The following is a 24,678-nucleotide window of genomic DNA, read 5'->3' on the forward strand; positions in this document are numbered from 1 at the left end:
ATGTTGCTCCAAAATGTGTATATATCACTCAGCATTTCACAGATGTACAAGTTACCCATGCCATGGGCACTAATTCACCCCCATACCATGTCAGGTTTCTGAACTTTATGCTGGTAACAATCTGGTTGGACATTTGCTTCTTTGGCCTGGAAAACATGACGTCCATTATTTCCTTAGACAATCTGAAAGGTTTACTTGGCAGACAATACATGTTTCCACTGTGCACTAGTACATTTCAGATGAACTCAAGCCTAGAGAACTCGGCAGCATTTCTAGATGTTTTAGTTCAAAAATGGACTCTATATGCACAAGGCTTCACTTTATTGACAGTGGTTGTTCAAAGTATTCCCGAACCTATGCTGTACTATCAATCACAGAAGCAAGGCAGTTCTTAATGCAGCATGCTTGTTTAAAGGACTAGGCCTTCCTGGGTGCTCCTTTTGTACTCAAGCATAATTACATCATCTAGTCTAAAACTGCCTCTTTTCTTTTTTTTGACCCAACATGCATTTTTTTCCCCAAGTTTTGGGGGGGATTTATATGCCGCAAAAAGTCAGGAACAAAAATCCACTTTAACCAAAATGTTAGTACTGAAAAAGTCATGAAAGTGTAAACAGCTGAGTGGGAAAAGCATATAAAAGTGATGCTGCTGGTAATTTCGCTGTAAAGATACGACTCATAAAATGACCTCTATAGGCATCCATGGAACAATGAACTGCATTCAAAAATTGACTATTTTAACAGACACAGTAAAAAATTTTAGCATAAGCTGCTTCAGTTCATAACCTTGACAGATAGGAAGCTGAATTTCACATGCTCAACTGTGAAAAGCAATAACATATGAAATCTATCACTACCAGAGCATAAAGCAGGAAAATAGATCAGCGCACATTTAAAGATTACGACCTGTTTGTTATCAGGCTTTGTCGTAGCTGGAGCATATTGTACATATGACTTTCCAAAAGCCATTTTGAACCTATGAGGTTATGTTTTGCATTGTTTAGATTTTAAACATCCAACATTTAAAAAAAAAACATTTCATTTTATCTGTTACAACATTTAGTCTTTACTTTTATATACTTTAATATATATAGGTGAATGCAAAACATTTAACACCTTTGGTCAAATTACATGTTTTGTTAGTTTTCTGAATTATATTAACACATCCTTGCATTTGTGTTTTACTTAAGTATGTTTTTGGCTGCACAAATTCAATTTTATAGTTCATTTTCTTTGTTTAACCGATCTGTCCTTACACTGACAACACAATGAGCCTTACATTGGTAATTTAATCTTGCTTAAAAAAGCAATGAAGCAATTTGTATTTTAAGTCTCAGATTGGGTAGTACAATCATTCCTGATTAAAGCTTGAGTAAATCACCTAATCTGACCTAGGGGAGCTCCTTTTATGAAAAAGATTTAATGAAATCTACACATAATCTAATTACAAGAACTGACCCAGAAGTATCAAATCACATATTACATTATTTACTATTTCTTATCAGCAACATCTGTATTTTTTAAAGAAACTACAAAACAAAATAACTCATAATGCGTAAAATGCATCCCTGGAGATGTGAATAAACACAGGAGAGACACGCAAGGTCACAGCTGGATACAATGTGTTGAATCAACATTTAATATTGAAATACTTCTCACGGTTTGTGAGACAGAGACAGAGTGCATTTACAGAGTCACAGCATGTTTGGACAGGTCAACCCAAGCTGCCTCACAATTTTCATCAAATCAAAATTGTGCTCATGTATGCAAAGGTTTGAAATCTCAAGTTATATGTTTTGTTGATTTTCTATGTGAAAATAACACATCCTCTAATATTTTTAACATTTATTTACTTGTATTTGATGAGGTTAACATACTCAAAAAGAAACCACATAAAATACAAAATGTGCCAGACCTAAATGTGCCATGACATTTGCACAGGCCACATTTTATGTTTTACTTTTCCCCCCAATATATTAAATTAAGCTAATAAACAGTAATTGCAGGGGAAGTATACTTATTTTCACTTAGAAAATCAACAAAACATGATGAAACGTGTCTTCACTTTTGCATATAACTGTAGCTAATGAAGTGATGCTTGTATAAAGATTCAACTTAACTTAAAATTTCATAACCAACAAGGACTTCTGACCTGCAGCTAATGTATCTTCCTAGAGAACAGTTCCATCATGCAGGACGTTTCAAATGAGCCATTATAACTGGTGTGATAAAGCTTAAAGTGTAAGGCTAAAAACAACAGTTTTTCCTTTTCTTATGTTAACAGGCATTCCATAGTCATTTTTAGCACGGTGGCATACTGTGTAGAAGCATAATTATCACTATTTATCGATTGTGGAGAAGAACACATTGGTTCTTTCAACTTCCCTTTCAAAATTACACATTCAGAGTCAAAAGCATTCAAATTAAACATCATTAGTGCTGCAAATTTGTAAATTAAATTTAAAGCTATTTATCTGGCAGCAAGCATGGATTTGCTCGTAAAACATTACAGTCAATACAAATAAACATTTAATACCATAAACAGTTATTTTGTGTGTTACTTGTCTCAATGTCTTGGCTTAACCATTTTCAGACCGCTCCTCAAAGCAGCCCAGTATTTACCATCCAATATTTGGTTCAGCTAAATTGAGCACATCCAACGGCTCTGGTGCATCCAGGAACCAGATCAATGTTCTTCTAATCATCTCAAAAGGGATCAATAATATTTTTGAAAGAAGAAGATGTTCTTGATATTACCGTATTAATGTTTATTTGTATTGATTCTAATGTGACATTGCATTTTTACCAATTAAGATACATCTACTGCCCACAGCTTTAAACAGTTTTCTCATTTAGTTCAATTTATTTAAAGAAACAGTCCTTCATTTGGGTCTGGCTCTTTCCTGATCTAGGCCAGATTAAACCAGTATCAAAACAGATATAAAAATATAATGCTTTGAGACTTAGCAGGTGCGATAATCGCAGCTCTGTAAACATATTTAAGAGAAGAAGACAGTGGGACAGAGAAAGAGAAATGCCTTTACTGTTGTTGATTGTAGAAGATGAGATAGAAAACAGCAATAAAGGATGTTATAGGTCACAGTACAGGTGAACATTAGGATCAGCCCTAGCAAAGGTTTCCTGATTTCACAACATGTCAGCAGCCAATTTACTAATAGCTTCAGACTTTTTGTGCTTGATGGATAAAATTATTAAACAATACTGAAGGAGCATTACCACACAAAGAGACAAGGAGCCAAACAGTGACCCTAAGTGCCATCACTGGCATATATCTCCTGAGGTGAAGAGATCAGAAATGAAAGATTAGCAGATTATATGGATTAGATTCATTTGAGAGATGGCATCTTTGTCCAGTCTATTCCAGAATTTCCAAGAGAGGTTTGAGGCATTATATGCACAATTCAACAAAGAAATATAAAATTATCATGCAATGACAAAATATTTAAAAGAACTGCAGTAGGTGTTTTAAACAACCAGTTGTTCATACAGTGTAACCAAACATACTGGTTTTGTCCAAGATAGGCTGTTTCTTTGTTCTTTGATCTTCATGTCAAATTCTTTTAATAATCGAGGACCACAAAAAGAACTAAAAAACACAAACATACTAAAAACCTAAAAGATGCAAGTATGTATGTATATAAAGTATGTAATTGTATGTCTCAATCTCTGAGGTTGTTTTCCACATGCAGGAATACTCCAGCTCCACTGCTGGAGGATTAAGTTTGTGAACATTCATTTGTCCTTTCTCACAGGACAAAGTCTAGAAAGTGAAAGGTGGGAGAGATGAAGGATCTTTGTTATAAGCAAGCTGCACAAATAAGAACTAGTCAAAAAAAGGTTTCCAAGTTCCGACCAAGTCATAAATTAACTGACTACAGAATAATTTCGGCAGTGATACGTGTCATATTTCCTCAGTAATAAGAATCTTACTGGCACTGTGTGTATTCATCTCACTAAAATCCACAACTTTAAAACCAAGCACACGCAAGATAATTAATACGTATAAAAAAGGTTTAAAAGTACCCACCACACTTCACTTTTATTGTTCCAGCAACAATAGTGTTGCACTGAGCTGTCCCGATGTCATACTGAGATAACTGAAGAATGGGGTACACTCAACCCCCACGCGATATACTACAGTGCAGGGAAAACTGCATTTGTAATGAAATCTAGATTTTTTTTTAGACAAGCCCTGTTCTTCAAAGATCACAAGAGAACATATCAGAGAAGAATAAAATGGGAGAAAATGCGTCAAAGAAAAAGAGTGGTTAAAAATCTCAGTGGAGTTAAGAAGTAATATGGACATCCTGCTCACAATCTCTGGGTGAAGTTTTCAGGGAATACTCCTTTAGCAGTAAGGTCCTTATTCACGAGCCAGTGTGACTCCTTCACACCAAGCAACCAGCCTTCGTCCTGCACATACACACACATGCATATACACATGAGAGCTCTGCATAAGAGAAATCACTTTTCTGTGGCAATGTAGTTTCATGAAGTCAGAGACCACCATTCACTGATTTAACTTCCAGTCAAAACGACCATTAAGTAAAATTTATTCATTTTCCACTGTCAGGAAAAAAACAGAAAGCATATATTTAACAGAAAATTACACAGACTTACTAAATATATCCATGTTTTTAGCATGTGTCCATTTCATCCCTTTCAGAGATTTGCTTTCAGTTCTTTAAACAAATCTGGAGAGATAATTTTCATAATTCCTCTAAAGTTCAGTCCTAGAAGTTGGTTGCGTTTCCAGCTTCTCATGATCCAAGTAATCCCAAACACATTTAGCCTTGGAATTACATGACTTTGACTTTCCCTTTACTTATGCAGTGGATTATTTGTCCTTAAAGGCCATTTCGATGAAATAAATGAATGGTGATCTCTGACTTCGGCATAGTACTATACACAATTGCTCAACACTAGCATTTAATTTTACAGTCATTATTGTCAGCTTATGGCTGGGACAGTTACTGACCTGTTCATCAGGGTTGTCAAATGGGAGTACAAGCACAATGTCACCTGCTTTGAGGTCTAGTTCATCACTGTCCGTGGCTGCATAATCATGCATTGCTTTCACCTGCCACACAAAGACACAAACATAGATATTAACACAAAACAATCTGCTACCACTGCCCGCAAGTACCCTACTGCAAATAAGCATTATCACACTATTCAGTCTGACCTTATAGGCAACACCTGAAGGAACCTCAGCATCTGACGAACCATTGGTCACAGTTGTAGCATCATTCTGAGCAAGGAAAACAAGCTCTTTTTGATAAGAAGTTAACATGGAGCATGCAAAAACTACTGCTAATTAGACAGAATCTGTACATACAAACTGACACTGAAGAACTAATATTCCTGATCCTGACATAGGTATTTGTTTTAATGAAATTGAATGCTGGAAAAATATGCACAATAGGAACACAGACACAGGCATTTTACATATATATATATATATATATATATATATATATATATATATATATATATATATATATACACATGTGTGTGTGTGTGTGTGTGTGTGTGTATAAAATAAGCTTAACATTATATTAATTTAATCATTTAACACCTGCAAATTATTAAAACACTAAATTTCTTAAGCAGAACAATTTTGCAATATCAGGTCAATGAATTGGCACATTCAGGGTTAGACTATATAATTTGGTTAAGATTAATGCAAAAAATTCACAAGTATATTTGCATTTTGAAATGTCCTTTTAGAAGAAAATATACATCAGATAGTAGATCTCGAGGAGAAACCATTGTTTTATGTGTACATTTTAAAATTTTTAATTGTACTTACTGGTGGGGTAGTAGCAGATGTATCAGTCTGAAAGAGATCACAGATATTATGACAATTCAGTACATACAAACGCACAGCTACATTTAGCACAACAAGACAGACTAACACTTAAATTTGCTGACATCTCACACACATTCAAAGCCTTGGAATCTGCTTCTGAAGCACAAAAACACTCCCACAATCCACTTCAGTTAGGCCTACTTCATCCAAAGTCCTTCATCTCTAACAATTTGCTCTTCCCACAGAAGAAGCTTAGATGCTGCCCACCCAATATGGGCCTGCAGAAGCCTGTGCAGCTTCAGCCTGCTCCTGTCCTACCTGTGCCCCTTCCTCGCCCCAGCCCGCCTCCTCTTCATCCTCCCAGCCTGGCTGGCTAGCCTCTGCTTCTGCTGCAGCACTGTGGTCTTCCCAAGCCTGCACAGCCGGAGTGGCCTCATCATCCCAGCTTGGGGTTTCACAGGTCTTCTTAGAAGAACAGCCCTTATTGTCCCAGCCAGGCTGCGCTCCTTCATCCAAGTACTGCTGCTTGTTTGCAGCTGAGGTCTGCTCAGGCTGGGGCAGGTGGTGGGTTAAGGGAAGAATCAGGAGGTTTTGCAGGTTTAATAGGAGATGGGTCATATAAGGTGGTCCAGGAACAAAACAGAGGCAAGAGCACATCCAGAAGGATGGGAGGGAGATCAAGGCAAGGGTGTGCGGGAGAGAATAATGATGTTTATGGAAATTACACTTCCAACGAGTGATCCATGTCTCATTTGTTTATATTCAGACTATTTGCAGAGTTGAATTTCATTCATCATGCAGTAATATTAATTAATTTTCACATTTTTCCAGGTCACTTTGATAAGGTTAGATCCATTGGCTTTATCCATTTCAAATAATCCAGTATCGAACCCCTACAATCAGCTGATTCCACTGAATTATTCACCCTTTGTTATCCTTTTATACGTAATGTTCAAAAATATTGTACAAAATGCAAGGTAGATGTGCAGTGTAATGTGCTAAGTTTGTAAAAAATGTTGACCATCAACATTGATGTCATCCGAACTCAATTCAGTTTTGAGGAACATCTGCAATTTTGAGAGATTTGCTTGTGATGGTAACAATAATTTAGATATAAGCACAATATTCAGTCAGTGTGACATACAGTCAATGGGTTTGGCAGACATTAGTTCATGCACTCAGTCAGCCTGGAAAATGGTCACAAACCGTCACGAGGGAGGCCCAATGGAATGTTGAGAATATTTTTTTACCAAAACACTGTGTCCTCCATAACCACAATGTTCTTACCTCCCATGAGTCCCATGAGGCTGCCTTCAGTGAGGCAGTGAGGAACAAGAAAGCAAGAAATAATAAAAATCTAGCAAACATAGACTTGTCACCAAGACAGCAAGAGGAGACAAGGACAACACTAAAGGAGCTAACATGTTCATAGAGACAGTTGTCTGATATGGCCTCTTAAATGAACCTGACAAACACTGCGGCACATCCATGAGAGGAAGTCATCTGTTCCAACCAACATGAAATGCTGAATTATGAGATAAATTGGGATTTTTGGCTTCCTTTACACAGTGTCCCTCCAGAAAATCCATATACTACTCTGTCGGTCACTTATTACATTCACTGATAGATGATCAGGCCACTGATGTTTGTAGTCAGTTGGAACAGGTGATCATGATTATGTCAGCATGTTTGTCTGATTTTCAGATCACTGAATAATGTGTGTGGCTGCTGGTTCTCCTCTTGTTTCGTAAAATTCAGAATGGTTTGACCAGTCAGCCTGTCTAAGCAAATGATTAGTTGTTAACATTTTCCTTGCATGCAGTGACTGGGCCACATGCATGCAGAAACAGCGCAGATCAACCAAGGGGAACAGTTCAGCTCTATATCTACTGACCTACTGTTTTCAGGTTATCTGATGCAGTGGATAAAGACCCTACACCATAAACTGTACAGGAACAGTGTTGCCACCAGAAATTTTTCTTATTTTATAGTTCTTAATTATCAGATGTGCGTTAGGGCTATCACAATTGGCCAAAAATTATGTTCTATTATTCCTTCTAAAAAATAATGTCAGATTATTCCTGCTAATATTTAAACCATTCGAAGATCTATTTTTGTGCATGTCCATGTCCATAAGAGGACAGATCAATACAACAAGTGCGTTGCATCAGATTCAGTTCCCCCTCAAATTCCCGTTCCCCTTCATTAATCAATGAATTATCAGGGGGAACGTGAAACTGAGGAGGAACTGACTCGGATGCATTTGAAGGCATATTTTCGAGATGTGGCCTTAGGCTGCTAGAGCTGGAACAGTATGCTAACTGTACCTTACATAACTTACATACAACTTTATCTAGAACTGACTCTATAAGTACTGCTCTGAAGTATATCCAAACGGGGCTGTTCATATTGCTTGGAGTGCAAATCACTCTCTGTGTTGCCGAGTTGAATTGTGAACTCTCATCAGTACCATACAGCTGTTGCTGAATTATTCGCTTGTTCCAGCTGGACCTACATGTCATTTTAAATCATGAAAGTGACGTTCTGTCCATCATACAATACATTCAGTGAAGCTGCTCTGCCTGTGGGAGAACTCGCGGACAGCTGTGGTAAGGATGCTTTTCTCACACTCAAATGTTAATTTTAACAACCGAATGTCTGTTTTCTTTCAATTCGATTATATAATCGAATTTAGAATATTAGTTGACAGCCCTAGCACCTAAATTAATGTAATAGATACAAGCTTATTATACAGCACATTATGCATATGCCACTCGCCAAGAGGGAGCCAGCACATGTATCAGAGGGCCCCCCTAGTCCCTCTTTGATGGCGCCATTATAAAGAAATAATTAAAAGGTTTTTCATAAAACTATACGTACAAGAGTGTAGAAGAGGCCTTCAAATTCTTATCTTTGTGCATACCCTTTCTCTGGTCACACTGAACAAAGCACTCAGTCTTGGTCTCCTCTGTGGGAGATCATGGAACTATATTTTGCCTTCCCCAGAGGTGTTCACGTTGACTCTGTGTTTGTATTTTCCAGAAAAAAAAAAGACCTCACAAAGCTCCCCTGGTTTTCCTGCCACTCTACAGCCTGGCGGCCCAAGATGACCACGTGGAGTAGGTATCTTAGCTCTCTTTCTGTTTTTGAACTTTCACTTTTGTCCTCCTGACCTTTGTCCTTTATCTTGACCTGTTACACCCACCTGGGGGTCTCGAGGAGCACTGATCACCTGCATAGCATCCATGTCCATATCCAGTAGACTGCCCACTGTGGGGGCATCAAACTGTCGCACGCACACACACGAGAAAAAGCACACAGCACCTTTACTGGGATGAGCTTATGGGGAGGCTTCTGAGCACTGGGAGAATACTCATGTTTATTGGAAATACTGTTTGTAAGACCTCTAAGAGCACGGTGGGTAACTGGCTGCTCAAGTCAATACTGAATTTAACATGCCCTTATCCACTTGGCCTTGCCATCTCCCCTTGAGGAATTCCCAATGCCTGGGCCATTACTTTATTAGCTCAAGTGAAGTGTATTAGATAAGCCCTCACAGTGGGAAGGGATCAAGTGAACATAAGTACCAACTTCAGTAGCAGAACTTGCCCAGAAATCATGGAGACCTAACGTATTTATATTTTCAAACCCAAATATATGGCGGACAAAGCCGTAACAGTTAAATATTTTAAAATACTTTTATATACTTCAAATTTATAACATAGATTTCACTATGTTCACAATGGGTTTAAGGTAACAAAGTTATGCATGCTGCCGACTGCTGATTCAACTTCATGACTTTATCCTGCTAGCCTGCTAGCTAACATGCTAAATGCTACACAGCTAGCAACAACAACAACAAAAACACTACACTGCATTTTCCCCACCGAATTTATGTACATTTTGTACAAATTTCTAAAAAAAAATAATTTTAAAGTTTGCATGGACAGCTATACAGCTCACCAAAGGTAATCTAGCTGAAGGTGAACGTACACCGATTGAGTTTTCCACCTCTCACTTTCCCCTCCACCCCTTGTACTGCAAGGGGCTATTTGTGTAAAGGTAGGTGTGATGCACTGTGGTGAGCTGAGGGTGGCGAGGGCATGTTAAAAAAACAGTACTGAAATGGGACCTGGGAAATATTAATTTCTGAACTGCATGCTGAAAAGCTCTCTGGCTTTTGGAGAGTGGATAGGTAATGGGAAAAGAATTATGGGGTGCTGAGTGAGCATGGTAGCTATAAAGTGACACCAAGAGGATTATGAAATACTTAATGTAGTAATGGTATTTTTAGAATGATGCATGTAAAAAGAAATGGATCTGCAGCAGGGGCTCCTGGATGGATGGGAAGTACAACTCTAAGAACGGAGGGTGGAAGTAAATGGAGTAGACAAACAGGTGAATGTTTGGATAAAGAAGGTGCTTTGGATAAAGAGGGGCTCACAGATTGAGAGGTAAACTGTAATTTGACCCCTAACCTGTGATGGTGTGGTAACGTTAATATCTGGTACCACTGCGTCCTCAAACAGGTTAATGATGTCCGTTTTCGCATCTTTAGCTGGAGAAGGCCTGGGGGGCCGTGGGACTGGAGGCCCCAGTCTCAACTGCCGCGCACACACACACACACAGACATGTGCCACACACAACATATGCGTGCAAATAGTAAAGAAGACAAATACACGTCATGTGATTAGTGAAATATCACAAAACAAGAAGGGCATTTCAAAATGTTGTTAGATTATAAATGTCTACTTTGGGTTAGTAATTGCATTGAAAAAGACAAGCAAACACTGTGTTTGACTATGTGTGTGTACTTGGTATAATGCTGTGTATGTGTACAGCTTTTCTTTGAATTTCCATTGCTTCCTACATCACATTACATACATGTGCAAAAGTCAGAGATCACCCTTCATTTATTTAATTTCCAATTTAAATGGCCTTTCAGTACAAGACATTTTTGAGGAGATTACGTATTAGATCTACTTCCATAAGGAAAGTGAAAGTCTCCCAAAATAGAATTCAAAGAGGATTAAAAGATTCAGTGAAAGTGTGGGGACTCCTAACAACCATGCAAGACCTGCTGACCATCAGAACTGTCACTGACAGTTTAATAACTGTTTCCACTGGAAATTAAATATATGAAGTTTGGTGTCTAACTTGTTCAGAACTGTCCATGGTTGGTTGTAAAACTGTCTCTCCCTCTCTCCCTCTCATGAAACAGTACCTTAGATGCTGGTGTAGTTGTGTCTGACTCAGATGCTGCTGTGGCATTGTGGTTGGCGGCTGCTTCACTGCAATTAAAAAAAAAGAAAAAAACTCAGCGTTTCTGCAATGTCTGAAAGTCGCCACTGTGTGGCAGCAGAGAGCCATGAGAAGCCATGCTGATATCAAATGGTAAGGCTATAACACTATGGATAAAAGAACTAATATCATAATATGCGCTTCATAAATATTTGTCCACATGCACATTCAGGCACAGACTGAAAACAAGGTAGCAAGTGTAAAGTATATCTGATGAGTAAACGAATGTTAATATTAGTGTCGCTCGAACCGTTTATACACACAAAAAAATACATATATACCTCTTCCCGGTAGTCTTGACAGGTTTTCTAGGGGAGGTTTGGATGAGGATTTGTTTAGTCTATAGGGAATACAGGAGCTCCCAATGCACATTTCTCAATAATATTGCAAAAATTAGACATAACAGACTCCTGAATTACAGAACTGACAAAATTCAGACAACACTTACTTGGCCTGTCGCTGTTCCTCCAGTTTGGTCATAATATCAAAAAGATTCTGGTTCAGCTGTGAATAAAAGAGAGCTTTATTCAGGGGGCAAGAATACTAATAATCTATGGCATGTCTTTATTCTGTTGTTACAGATGAGTTGATGAATCAGCAAAACTCTCACTTTGCCCATCTCTCTGTGGAACTTCTCTTCCAGTCCCGCTACATTCTGAAAGGTGGTCACATAGAAACCAACACGACTAAAGGAGGGGGGAGAGAGACACAGAGATATCATGTGAGAACCAAGCTGAGAGCAAGTGTTCCTTGTTTTAAGGATGAAGTATGGGTAAACAGAAGACGAAGAAAGAAAGAAAGATAAGTGGTGGCCGGTGAAAGATGAAGGGATTGGTACCTGTTCCACAGAGTTGGAAGCTCCTCTTGGAGATCATAACTGATCTCTTCAAACACCTTTTGTGCTTTCCCCAGCTCTTCCTCTGCCTAACAATACACACACACAAATAATTAATGTAATTACAGTTGTAAAGCTGTTTTAGCTGTATAGCTAAATTTAGTTGGCTAATTTGCTAACATTAGCCAATTACTTTGGTAACAGTCTTTTTTTGCTTCAGAGCTCGTCCCCTATTGCTTGATAAACCAGACAAGCTATTATTCTCAGATCATTTCCAGTGCTACTGTCTGTCTCCTTTTGTAAATGCAACCAATATAAAATACACTTGGCTAACATTGCCTAAACAGATATCTGACTGAGTGGACACTTACTTAACTAGTGGACACATGTGCTACCCAGCAGTCATATGAATAGTAATGTTAGTTAGTTATCGGTTATCTGTGGAAGAGCAGTTCAGATTAATCTATTCGAAGGGGATCGCAGCACAAGTCATGTTACAAAATTTTCTTCTGCACCTTTCGTGCAAGTTACATATATTTCCACCAGAGAGGTCCTTACAAAGTGCAGCTTTATGAACACCTTTAGCGTGTTAGCGGCAGTGAGTAATGGTAGTTTGTTTAATGTTTAGTAATAACACCTTTAGAGGGTAGTGGTGAGCAATTTGAGCTTGAGCTGTGTCTGTTGTCAGGTAGAAACTACTAAGTTTCAACAGCTAATAAGCAAAATAGCTAATCAGCCAATTTAGCAACCTTAGGCTAGTATTTTTATAGAACAAAACAAATCGTAAACTGCACTTAGTTATATGGTAATTAATCATCAGTTAAAATTTCATGATCAAGACAAGCCTAAGACTTTTTGCAGAGTTCTGTAGGTAAGATATATGTAAAATCACACTAAAATACATTTAAATTGCATTTGAATTACTGATTGTTCTGGAGTACTTTCATGACATAGCTTTATATAGCACAACTTTACATGACACAGCAGGCAGTTTAGTTTATGCCAAGACTCAGAGTCAACAGACGGGGGTTAGAACAAGGCAAAGTGACAGGTGTGTCACCTGGCTTCTGCTGAGGTTAGTTTGAGCAATTTGATGTGCTGTGATTATTCCCTGAGCCCAACCTGGAGCCGCTTTCTCCATCAGAGCCAGGGGCTAAACATGCAGAGAGAGGGAGAAAGAGAGAGAGAGAGAGAGAGAGAGAGAAAGAGAGAGAGAGAGAGAGAGAGAGTGTGAGAGTAAGTGAGTGAGTGAGAGAGAGAGAGAGGGGGGGGAGCGAGCGCATGAGTGAGAAAGAAAGAAAGAAAGAAAGAAAGAAAGAGAGTGTGTTTGTTAGCAAGCATATTAGCGCACACATTACACTGACTCAAAAAATCCAAATTGACAGCAAACTTATTTAGCTTTTTGCACAGAATCACAAACATACACATACATAACCACAGGATTAATTACACTGATTTTCCAAAAATAGAGAACAAACAGTTCACACAGACAGACAAGACAGGCTTTTTTACGGTACATCTCTGGTACCTTGGCGATTTTGGCCTCATCCTTCTTCTTGCTTTTCTGTATGGAGGCAAAATGATGTCTGGCACTGTCAAAGTCCACCAGCTTTCTCTCGCGCTTCGCAATACGAGCCTGGAGGGGGAGCCACACAGATCTCTGCTACAGGACATGTATTTTTCCACATCCATAATAGTGTAATAAAAGTTAAAGCTAACCTTAATTTCAGGAAACTGAGCCATGTAGGTATCCATGGAGATGAGAGCACTGTCCACAAGCTTCTGATAGAAATCGTCCCATATAACATCTGTGTCCTGCCAAGCAAAAGTCATTAGATCTACAGACACACAGACATACAGTGCTGAGCAAAAGTCAGACACCATCCTTCATTTATTTAATTTCCAGTCAAAATGTCCATAAAATACAAGTTATTCGTTTTTCATTAGATATTCCTGAGGAGATTAAATATAAGACAAGCCACTTGTATAAGGAAGGAGAGAGTAAAAGGAAAATAAGTAAACAAAAAGCAAGTGTTCCCAAAACTAAAGTTCAAAGAATTATTAACAGAGAAAGAGAAAAATGGACTTCTAACAACAGTAGTTTCATCTCTTTCTTCAGATCTGAAAAAAATCCACAGGTGTTTCTGTCCATCCTTCCACAGTGATAAAACAAGTCTGAAAGGATGTGTTGCTGTCAAGAAGCTGTTACTGAGAAAAGGAAATTTGGAAAGAAAAACAAATGTGCACTAGAACACCAAAACTGGAAATCTGAGATGTGGAGTAAAGATTTATGGACTAATGAGGCTAATTTCTCAGTGGGCTTACTTGGCTTTAGAGCTTGAACTTCTAAGGCTGAACTCTGCAGATTTCTTTGAAAAACTGAAAACAAGTTGCTCAAAAAGAATGCTGCAGTTATGAAGCTGCAACAAATGTAAAGGGTAGACACATTAAAGTGTTAGAGAAAAGATATATTTAGTTGAAACTTAAATACACGTTTTCTAAATGAGCAATTTGTACTTAACGGCAGTTTTGTCTGGAAATTAAATAAATGAAAAGGTGGTTTCTGACTGCACAGTACAAACAACAAACACAGATATCAACACTAACCTACCCTAACGAACAATTATTCACTACATGCAACTGACAAGCCTGAATACCAGACATGGAACACCAAAGTGCCAATGTATCTCGAATGCTAACACAGTGACTACACTTCACTAGACCCTAAAGCAACTACAGCTTGGAAGAGTCGTCCAACTACTTTACCTCCAGATTATTATCCATCTCCTTCTCTATTAATTCCTTCATGCAGGAGTAAGTGCACAGAATGAATGACAGAATAGGAATGTGAAAGAGTTAGACAGGAAGACAATGTAGACAAAATACTGAAAATGGAAAAATGGAAAAAGACAGAGCAAGAAGTTACAATTCTGTTATATTAGCATCTGTTATCTATATCTATTTGTTAGTAGTCAAGCACTTATTTTGACAATAACTGAGTTAGAGTTTAAAAAAAAAAGGTCAAATGAATAAATACTGACTTAACTGAACAAACCATGCATGGCCTTTTAAAGATTTCAAAAAACTTAACTGAAAAAGATAAACAAGCAAGCATCAGTATGTATGAAAAGCGCATACTGGTGTGAACATCTTTGTGTAAGAGATTACCATCACATCAAAGTGCCAACTAATCACTGTGTCAAATCAATAAGAAGGTCAATTTTATATGATTGAAGTTTAATTCGTCACTTGATCTATTATGACAGCTCTGGTTACAACATAGTTAAAACTTCAGAGTGTTGCTGACTTCTAACATATAGAAAGCTGAAAATGGTATTAAAAATCCTATAATGGTGACAAGCGGTGTCAATCTAATGATATCACATAGCACTTTACCACTCAACCTCACATAACCCATTTCGGTGTGAAAACACAAACACAAACACATCTGACGCAGGAAGCTTGGCAGTAATGGGCTTACACACCTCTGCGAGGGCATCCATCTCCTCCTTCCCAAACCAGTCTGGCTCATACATGTCTGCTAGACAGTCCTGCAGACGCTTGGAGCTTTCGTGCATTGCTGAGGAGAGACAGAAAGACAGACAGACAGCTGCCAGAAGAACTAAAAAACAACACGAGCACAGGAAAGCACAAAATACAATCTCCCACACATTCGTACATACTTATACACCCACACAGTGACAACTGAAAAAGCATTATCAGGAGCGTTAATTAGTACATTAATTACAGTTCATTCATAGTATACGTGAGGTACATAGAAAATCTAGTGGGCATAGAAGATATGTCAACATTACTTAAATATAATTTTTATTTATAAGTTGCGTTTATTAATACTAACATATTTCAGTGCATACTTATGTTTTAGAAAAGTACACTTACATGCATTTTATTAGTTGAATGTGTTTACATTTATTTATTGATATTTAGTTTAGATGCAGTAGAACTCAGTAAGTAGCACAGAAGTGTAGCAGTACATGAAGTATTTTCAACTTACACTGTTAAAAACAACACTCAAAAGCACTACTGAATGCATTTAATGTATATTTAAATCCATAAATTATCATAGGTTGTTCCAAAATAATATACTTAGTATGTATTAAAGTGTAACATAATGTAAAAACATGTACTTTTCATATTAAATACACTTTTGAAAAGTACACGTAAATGCATTTTTCTCTCACAAGGACTGACTTACTTTTTACTGCTGCCAGATATGCCCTCAGATCTCTTTGCAGTTTTGTGCCTTCAGTCTGTACACAGAGAAGGAGAGGACCAGCACTCCAATTAAAGGAAATGTATGGGGTTTTTTTTTAACCATAGTCACTTACTGCCTGTCACCTATCTATTTATAATCTATTTAGAAAGCGTTCTACCACTATGAGTCTCCTCCACAAAGTAATTTTCCCAGGGTTAATGGGACATGGGGCAAAGACACAAATAAAGGGTTACAACTTTAACATTATTATTAAACTCTTATTACATATCCTTAGGCTCAATATTCAGTAACTACATGGACTCCAATGCAACCTGGCAAATAAGTTATTCTTAAGTTATAGAAGCATGTAATAAATGGCAAACTAAGTGGTTACAAATTTAAAAGCTACCACGTCTTAAGGTGGCATACACTACCTTTTGACTGCATGCAACTCAAAGAAGCCTGGATTTCTACTCTATTCTTTTCTATGTAAACTTAACAAATATATGACAAAGAACAAATTTGCTAAACTTGCCAATCTTGTACCTTACCTGTTTAAAAACAAACATGTTTTGTACTCATTAACATAGATTGTAAGCCTTGTGAAAAGATAATATAATTGAAACCTTAGTTAAAATAAGTGTCTCAGCTGAATTACAGCATGCCATTACAAAAATAACATTTAAAAAATCAGATAAGAGATCTGACTTTGCCACTCACTGTTACAGCATAGCCTGTGTATGGATTAAAAACAGAGAGGCAGCATTAGGCTCAGAGGTCAGAGCTGAATAGTTAGGGGATAGAAAGACTGTGTATTAGAAAGGATCTCACCATCTGCTTGTTGAAGTTAGCCACACTTTCCTCAAATGCTGTATCTTTGGTCTCATCAGCTTTCCCCAACTTCTGCATCATCTAGAAATCAGACCAGATTTATTTTGACAATTAGTCGTGTAATTATGGTGTTTACCAAACAGTAAAAATGTTTTATTTTTATACTTAAAGCAGCATTATACGAGAATTGGTATTGTTTTTGCTTTTGTGCTCCCCCTACAGTTGCAGAGTGTATTTATTTCACTTTTACACTTACAACTTCACCTATATATATTCAGTGCTAGTAGTATTTTCTGATAGAGTAATTTAGGCCATTAAAATATCCTACCTAAAGTTTTATGTACAGCGCTACCTAAAAATATGTGGTATGGTAAGACATTTTGCACTATAGCACACTTTGTCAGCACCAGTCTCTTGGTCGATCACTCTCTCATGTTCTCTTTCTCGCTTTCTCTGACGTCTTCTGACTCTTCTCAGCCTCTGCCGTGATGTCCATGCTGGAAGTACCAAGCTATTTGAAGTTGTTGGTGTATGACGTGGTGCCGTAAAGCGTTACACAGTTATGGTACTGTTAAAATGTCCTACAGGCAGGTATGGTATGGTGATGTCGGAACATCACCCTGGATGACTGGAATCTCAGAACTACAGATCTGTTATCTCCTATGGTTATCTCTGATAAAGGGAATGTTGATTTTCTAAGTGAAAGATAAGTTCACACATCCTCTGCAGGGGGAAAAAAATAATAAATATAGTATTTTTTTCTAAATTTTAGTGCACAACTTTTATTTATTTGTAGAGTTTTTTTAAAAAAAAAACAAACAAAAAAAAAAGGTACAAAGTACAAAATGTGCCATAACTTTGCACAGGCCACATTTAATGTTTTACTTTTTCCCCCACCCAGTATGTTAAATTCCGCAAATAAACAGTGACTGTGCATTAATTATACAGAAGAGTGTAATCTCACTCTTTCAACAAAACACGTAACCTGACTGGGGCGCCCAAACCTTTGCATACGACTGTATACATCAAAATATAAAACCACTTCTTGACAAGAAATGCATATACATGAGTGTATGTATAAGACTCTGTTTCTTACTGTAAAAGAGGCTGGTATGAGATTTTAAAATGTGCATTATAATCATGCAAATCACGAACCAATTATTGAAGACTAAAATCAAGTGAACAAATAGACTGGGCTTCTAGGAACACTGTACTTTAAATACACACTTGTAAAACTCTAATAAAAACTGACAAGCTTTGTTTAACTCTTTCTTAATACAGTCAGGTTTTCCTTTTCCATATGCATAAAACAGACCCTAATTCTACTTGAAGTTACAAAATGGGAGATACTTAAACCATGCTTCAGGGCCAGTCTCAACATTTTCAGAACCAGAACTGAAATCTAAATAAGCTTTTTCATTGCTTTTCTTTGGCGACTGTTATCACTGATTGGCAAAGCTATATATATATATATATATATATATATATTTATATGCAATGTTATGCTTTCATTGCATATATAAAAAATTACACCACTTCAAAACGTTTCTTATTTCTTAGGAGTTTTTACTTGTTGCTGCTTAATGGCCCAGCAGACAACAAGCTCACATGAATCCAGGAAGGAATGGACAGAAAATTGATTTACCAGACCTTTACAACAAAATCAAACTTAATGGATAAAACTGGCAAAATCATTTACCAGACCTGCAATCATGACTCCACGCAAACACAATAAAACAGAGCAAACACAACAAAACTGAGCAAACACGATTTTATCTGAGCTAAGTAACGAGTGGAACATGGTGAAAGATCACTTGTATGTTTCTAACGTATCTTTCTAATGTGTGTAACGTGTACATCTATGAACAGTACTCGCAAACCTCACTTCTGTCAGTTAGTTTCATTTCTACATTTGTAGATTTCCACAACATAAACTTTTACTCATCAAGTTAGGCTGCTCAACAGTCTCAGCACTGACATAAAGACACAAAAGAAAGAGGAAAACTTATGAAAAGAACAAAAGGGGGAAAGACTATTGGAAAGGAATAATAGTGAAAAGGGTAAGGAGGAAGAGGCCTGACCAACCACATACTAAATCCTATTACAGAAGGGAATTAGAAGTGTGTTTACACCGAGCAAAGAAGGGGAGAGTGCTGCTCAATAAAGGACAGATACCTTCTCATCTGGTCACTTAAGTGCGCAGACACAAACACACGTATAAATACAAAGATTCAGTCACCAAGGCTAATTGTTCTTTTGATTTAAATAACAGTAGATTGATATTTCTACAAGAAATAGACAGTGTATCGTCACTGTTGGGACAAAACCTTGTATCTCCATGTTTTTTTTTTGAAGCAAGTTGGCCTTTACAATGTGTTAAAAAATCATGATGAATGAACCAATACACATGGTCCAAAATTACTTGAGACATCTTGTTACATTAACTTTTATTCAGTGAATGTCTTTTCTTTCTCCTGGTTTGGAGACATGAGATTTTTTTATTATCATTGTGTGTAATTGCAATTCAGTTGAGAACATTTTTTGGCCCAGGTTTTTTATATGACGGTATTGTAATGTGTTTAATTGTCACACTGTCTCCCCCCCTCTGGGAAACTCTAGTTGGACCTTCCCAGACCAGTTCACCTAGTCTATGGACTCATTACCTCTCATACATAGATACCTTCGTTTAGCCTTGGGCCGTGCAAAGCCTTGGTTCCTTATACAGTGAACTGAGCTGTCGTCTCCTTTGCCTGACTCCTGCTTGGTTTTCTGGATTTCCGTTCATGGATTTGCCTGTAATGTTGCCTTGTGTTACGCAGTCTGAAATTCAGATTTTGTTTGGAATACTTACGTGAAATAACCATTTTACAGTATTGTGAATACTCTACAATTTCAAATCGCAAAGTAGCTTGCTCGTTTCTCCTTTCATTGGGTTCTCCTTTCTTTGGATTTTTTGGGATTTTGCTATTTTATTTATCTTTTGTCCACATTTATCTGTGGATAGAATACAGAGAAAAAGAGACAGCAAGGAACAAAATGTCCACATTCAAACCTGATTACACAGGAGCTTTCCCACAATGTTGCCTTTTAGACAAGAAGATCTTGTCCCTTACACTGGAACATGGCAGGCATGCACTAGACAGCTATCTATCTAATGTAGACCATTTACAACTAATTACAACAAACTACCACAATCTCCAAGCCATTTGAAAAACTGCGGAAGAGGAAACTAGATCAGGGACAGCAACCTTCTACTGCTGCTATCCCCCTCCATGCTACGGGGTACATAATGTTTTGTGTGTGTATGCATCACTGATAATTGAGTGTGTAAAAGGTGATCTAAAAAAAACGTGGTATCCTCAATTATTCAGTTATTACTCTTAAAGTTTTTTACCCAGTAACTACTCTGAATTATGTGGTGATTTCCTCGAAACCTTTTGTAATGTATTTGGATTGGACTGAGGAACTGAAGTTTGTACCTGTAGACAGGACCTTAGAATTCCTCTCAATTTTGACATGCTCGTTTGAGAGCCCTAAAATTCTTATGCAGACTCTGAATACAGAAGGTAATACATTTATTCATTTACCCAGAGTCACTTGTTCAAAGAATAGAAATTTCATTAAAGTTATACAAAGTACCCAGACAAACTCTAAGGATCTATGACCTGAAAGAAAAGACTATAAAAGAATAGATTTCCAAAATGTGCTGCCACAAGATCGACCACAATATTGCCCCCGTTTTGTGTAGCTTTAGGCTTGCATAAGGCTGTAATGTTAGGATGGATCATAGTGAAGTAAAAACCTAAAACCCAGGCAGCTGTTCATTCAGGGTAGAGTAGGGAGGCCACTCCACACTGCCTGAGTCAGCCATCTTTCATTCATACTACTCTCAACAGACTGACTATTCTGAAGCAGCTGAATAAATCCTTTGCATGTGTGCCCAACAGAGAGAGAGAGGGACAGAGAGAGGGGGAGAGAGAGAGGAAGAGGTTTGCAGGATACCAATTACAACGACACATACTGAGAAACAGCAAACATACATGGTGATTCACACACACACAGCAGTCTTTAAGTGAAGTGGCTAGGCTCCATGAGTTTTCTTACATAGCTTTAGCCATCAGGTCGATGAGGCTTAGGTCACGGGAGACTTCCCAGGATTATTTTTTTGTATTTATTAGACATTTTTTTCATTTGTGTTTTATGGGCCCCACAGGCCTCTGACTGTTGTGCACTGGTGTTCAGTGACAGGTCCAAAAATATACCTGAGCCTCATTTAACCCTCCCCAGATCTAAAAACCCTTGTCACATTCTGTGGGATTAGCTCACAGGCTACAGACTGTCTGCTATTCATAGCCTTGCTTCATGTCCAAAGGCCTTCTGGATCAGAACAGGTGTGTGGGCGTGTACCTATGAGGAGGGGTGGTTGGGAATAAGTTGATTGACATATGGTCTGTTCACTGAAACTTGAGGGCAGAGGTCAGAGCAGAGCTGGGTGATACTGATAGAATCCAGCATATCATGGTATCACAGCATCAGATGATATTTAAGGTCACCAATAAGGCTAACAAATCTATGCTTTCTGAGTAATGGTAAGCTCAAATAACCAAGCAATGCTTGTTTTGATTCTTTTGCACTACAAGGACTCTTATAGTAAATTTCTACCAGTATAGCAACAGGGATGCCATTACTTATACAAGTGTATAATGCCTAATCTATCAATACTGCTTAAACTGAAAAACAATATTGTTGTGTGACACCCACACCAGTATAGACAATATATATCGGCCTGCACTAAGAGAAGGGCAGATGGACGTTTCCCTTTGTGGGGCAGGGTCAATGGGCTCCCTTCCTTATGAGTGTCTAATTTGGGAGCAGATGCCTGCGTGAATCTGATGCCTGATGGCTCTCCGCTCCCATTCCTCCCTGCTCTGATGTCACACTGACATATCAGACCCGAGACCATACATGTCTCTATAGCAACCGGACATGCCAACGTCTTTTCCAGTTTAACAGCAAGCCGCTGACCAGGAAGAGGAATGACTCAGGACAGGTGATGACCACAGTGGAAAATGGATGGGGTGGGGTGGGGCTACAGGGGCAAAAAGGAGAGAGGGAAAGATGGAGACACTGAGAGAGAGAAAGAGGGAAGACAGAGAGCAGAGAGATGGGGGTCTGCCAGAAGAGTGTTCTCCTCTGGCTGGCTGAGTTTCAGAAGGGAAGAAGAGACTATGACCTCCCCTCAGAGCAATCACATGGAGGGTCATATATCACAGGGAGGGAGAAAACACACATACACACATCTATGGTATCTGATGTGAAGCCCTGCCACATAAAAGCTAAAAGCTAGCTGACAAGACCGGATAGAGCATGCTAATGAACCACTGGAATGTAATAAATTAAAAGGGCCTGTATCCCATTTTTCTGATATTTTATTTCTTTACCCAACATCTAATTACAAAACTTGTAAGATTTTAGGTGCCAAAAACAGTCATAATTCTTTTTTACATGACCATTTTTCATCCTCTTTAACCTCTAGAATTAAACAGGCTGTATTTGTTACTCTGCCTTTAAGAATGATATATGTAAATAAGTTCTGTTCTGATTGGCTGCCCTGTATTGTATCTCATACAAAAAGCAGTCCCTTAAAGCTTTACTTATATTTACACAGGTTATTATAATTTTAGATGGTTGCTGCTGATCAATTTCTGCCAAGACTGCGATGATCAAGGTATTATAAGTAACTCATTCTTGTTCTGAATCTTACGCATTATAATAACTAGATATCAACCTCTGCTGAAAGTAATTCACAAGCAGAAGTGCTAGCCTTACATTTCTTATTTTTTCTAGAGGCTGAACCTTGTGGCACAGGCATATAGGAGGATGCGAGGAACGAGAAAAGTGATCCTCTATTAGATAAAAAGCAGCATATGGAAGATGAGGCAAGCAGAGAACATAATGAACTCTTTGTCCCTAAATGAGATATTGATACATACACACACACCCACACAATTAGGCAGCAGCATGCAGGTTTGAATCCAAGTAACAAAGAACGATATAACTTTTTCTCTAGAACCATCTGCAACCAGCCTAGCCCTTGTCCCTTCCCACTTGCACCTGTTTGTTCATAACAAGAGCCTTCAGACAAGCGAAAAGCTCCCAGCCCTCCTCAAGAGACAACGAATAAATGACTCACTGGAGACCAATATGTCTTAAACCTATACATAGCTTCCAGTGCCTGGGACCGGTCAGCTCATAATGCAGTCACTGATCAATGCCACATGGCACACATATGGATACTGGAGAGACCCCTGGCCCTCCAATCACATGAACTCCTACAAGACCCCAATACAAAAGACTTTAACTGCTGTACACATTTTATTTTCATACATATTTTAATACACATTAGGCTACATGGCGTGGGTCACAGAGGAAAAGGCACTTCCTGCCTGGAGGCCAATTCTAAATTTAGTTGTAGTTAAGTCGGATTCAGAACAAACCACAGTATCAGATTCATACAACCCCTAACCATTTCTTAGTAAAAGGCTCAGAACATCCTAAAACACGCACGTGGTTCGCTGTGAGTGAACTTTCCTATAAGGAAAAACTCCTCAGCTGCGACCGGCTGACAGGGAGGGACAGGGAAGATTCAGCTTGTGTTTTATCCGCTACAGTCAGTTTCCGCTCGTCTAGCGCTCCATCAAGGGAAGTAAACCACTGTTTATCAGTGAGTCCGCTGGAAAAGCATAAAGCACTGTAGTAGTAGTAAAGGACTGAACAGCGCCCTGCGAAACTATATCATATACGAAAGGAATGGATAAACAGCGCTAAAACTCAGTAAGCGATGTCTGCAATAGCAAACAGCAAATGGAGAAACGTTAAGGGTTTCAGTTCTCAGCCCACGGCGTTCCTGTTGCTTTGACATTTAGCGAGCTGACTGAAGTACAGACGGTCTCTGTACAAGCATGTGCACGTAGCTCTAGATATGCGAAGTGCCACAGAGCAGTAGATGAAAATTGTACAGACATTAGCAATGTTTTGGAAGTTTTTTTCTTTATCATACCTTCTCTTGTGCTCGAGTTATCCTCTTCTGTACATTACTAGCCAGTTTCCCGGCGTTCACCCCTTTCCCTGTCTCAGCCATGATAGTCAGTGCAGTCTCCCCAAGTCTGCCGTAAACAAACTAACGAAAAAGAAACTAAAGTGCAGGAGAAAATATGGAAGAGGTACGAAATGAAGCGGAAACAAAAGTGGAGGCTTGGAGGAACTCCACAACTCTTTCGAGTCTCCAGTCGATTCAGTGGTAAAAGCCTCTTAAAGGGATAGTGAGGACAGAGCGTAACTCTAATCCCTGACGACGACAGCCCCTTTAAAGGTGAGCTTCACTTATTATACTGGCGCGCCACCTAAATATACTCAAAGACACAGTGAATTGGAGAAAATTGTGTCGCTTGGTACGCTGCTACACCCATAGGGTAGCTTGTTTCTGGCAACACAGTTAATTAATTAGGAGCTCATAAATCAAATAGCGGGGATTATGTTACCCCTCCTCTGGACAGCCTCTTAAAGGCACAGTTAAAAGCCACAGTATTAGCCGACACTGTACTAGACACAGGAAGGATGTATTTATATATAACGGTCTCTAACTCTAGCTCAATAAACATC

The 24,678-nt window shown here is 38.4% G+C and overlaps 1 protein-coding gene across 6 annotated transcripts; it reads right to left on the reverse strand.

Annotated features, from left to right (window-relative positions):
* Nucleotides 1-1,606: 1,606 nt before the first annotated feature.
* On the reverse strand, nucleotides 1,607-24,489 carry bin1b (bridging integrator 1b). Of its 6 annotated transcripts, XM_036570468.1 has the most exons (17): nucleotides 24,077-24,488; nucleotides 17,017-17,097; nucleotides 16,186-16,240; nucleotides 15,455-15,549; nucleotides 13,689-13,784; nucleotides 13,498-13,605; nucleotides 13,030-13,122; nucleotides 11,973-12,058; nucleotides 11,745-11,820; nucleotides 11,583-11,638; nucleotides 11,416-11,442; nucleotides 11,058-11,124; nucleotides 10,312-10,437; nucleotides 5,834-5,860; nucleotides 5,207-5,272; nucleotides 5,000-5,101; nucleotides 1,608-4,434 (listed from the first exon to the last, which is right to left on the reverse strand). In XM_036570468.1, exons 1-17 carry the CDS (start codon nucleotides 24,155-24,157, stop codon nucleotides 4,333-4,335), a joined length of 1,344 nt encoding a protein of 447 aa, XP_036426361.1. In that variant the 5' UTR covers nucleotides 24,158-24,488; the 3' UTR covers nucleotides 1,608-4,332. The 6 variants fall into 6 exon arrangements, with proteins under 6 accessions (XP_036426362.1, XP_036426361.1, XP_036426365.1 ...); XM_036570469.1 differs by lacking the exon at nucleotides 11,416-11,442 and having other exon boundaries at nucleotides 1,607-4,434; nucleotides 24,077-24,489; XM_036570472.1 differs by lacking the exon at nucleotides 10,312-10,437 and having other exon boundaries at nucleotides 24,077-24,484.
* Between the last annotated feature and the right edge of the window lie 189 nt (nucleotides 24,490-24,678).

Source organism: Colossoma macropomum, unplaced genomic scaffold, assembly GCF_904425465.1.
Source record: "Colossoma macropomum unplaced genomic scaffold, Colossoma_macropomum, whole genome shotgun sequence".
In the NCBI taxonomy this organism is placed as follows: Eukaryota; Metazoa; Chordata; class Actinopteri; order Characiformes; family Serrasalmidae; genus Colossoma; species Colossoma macropomum.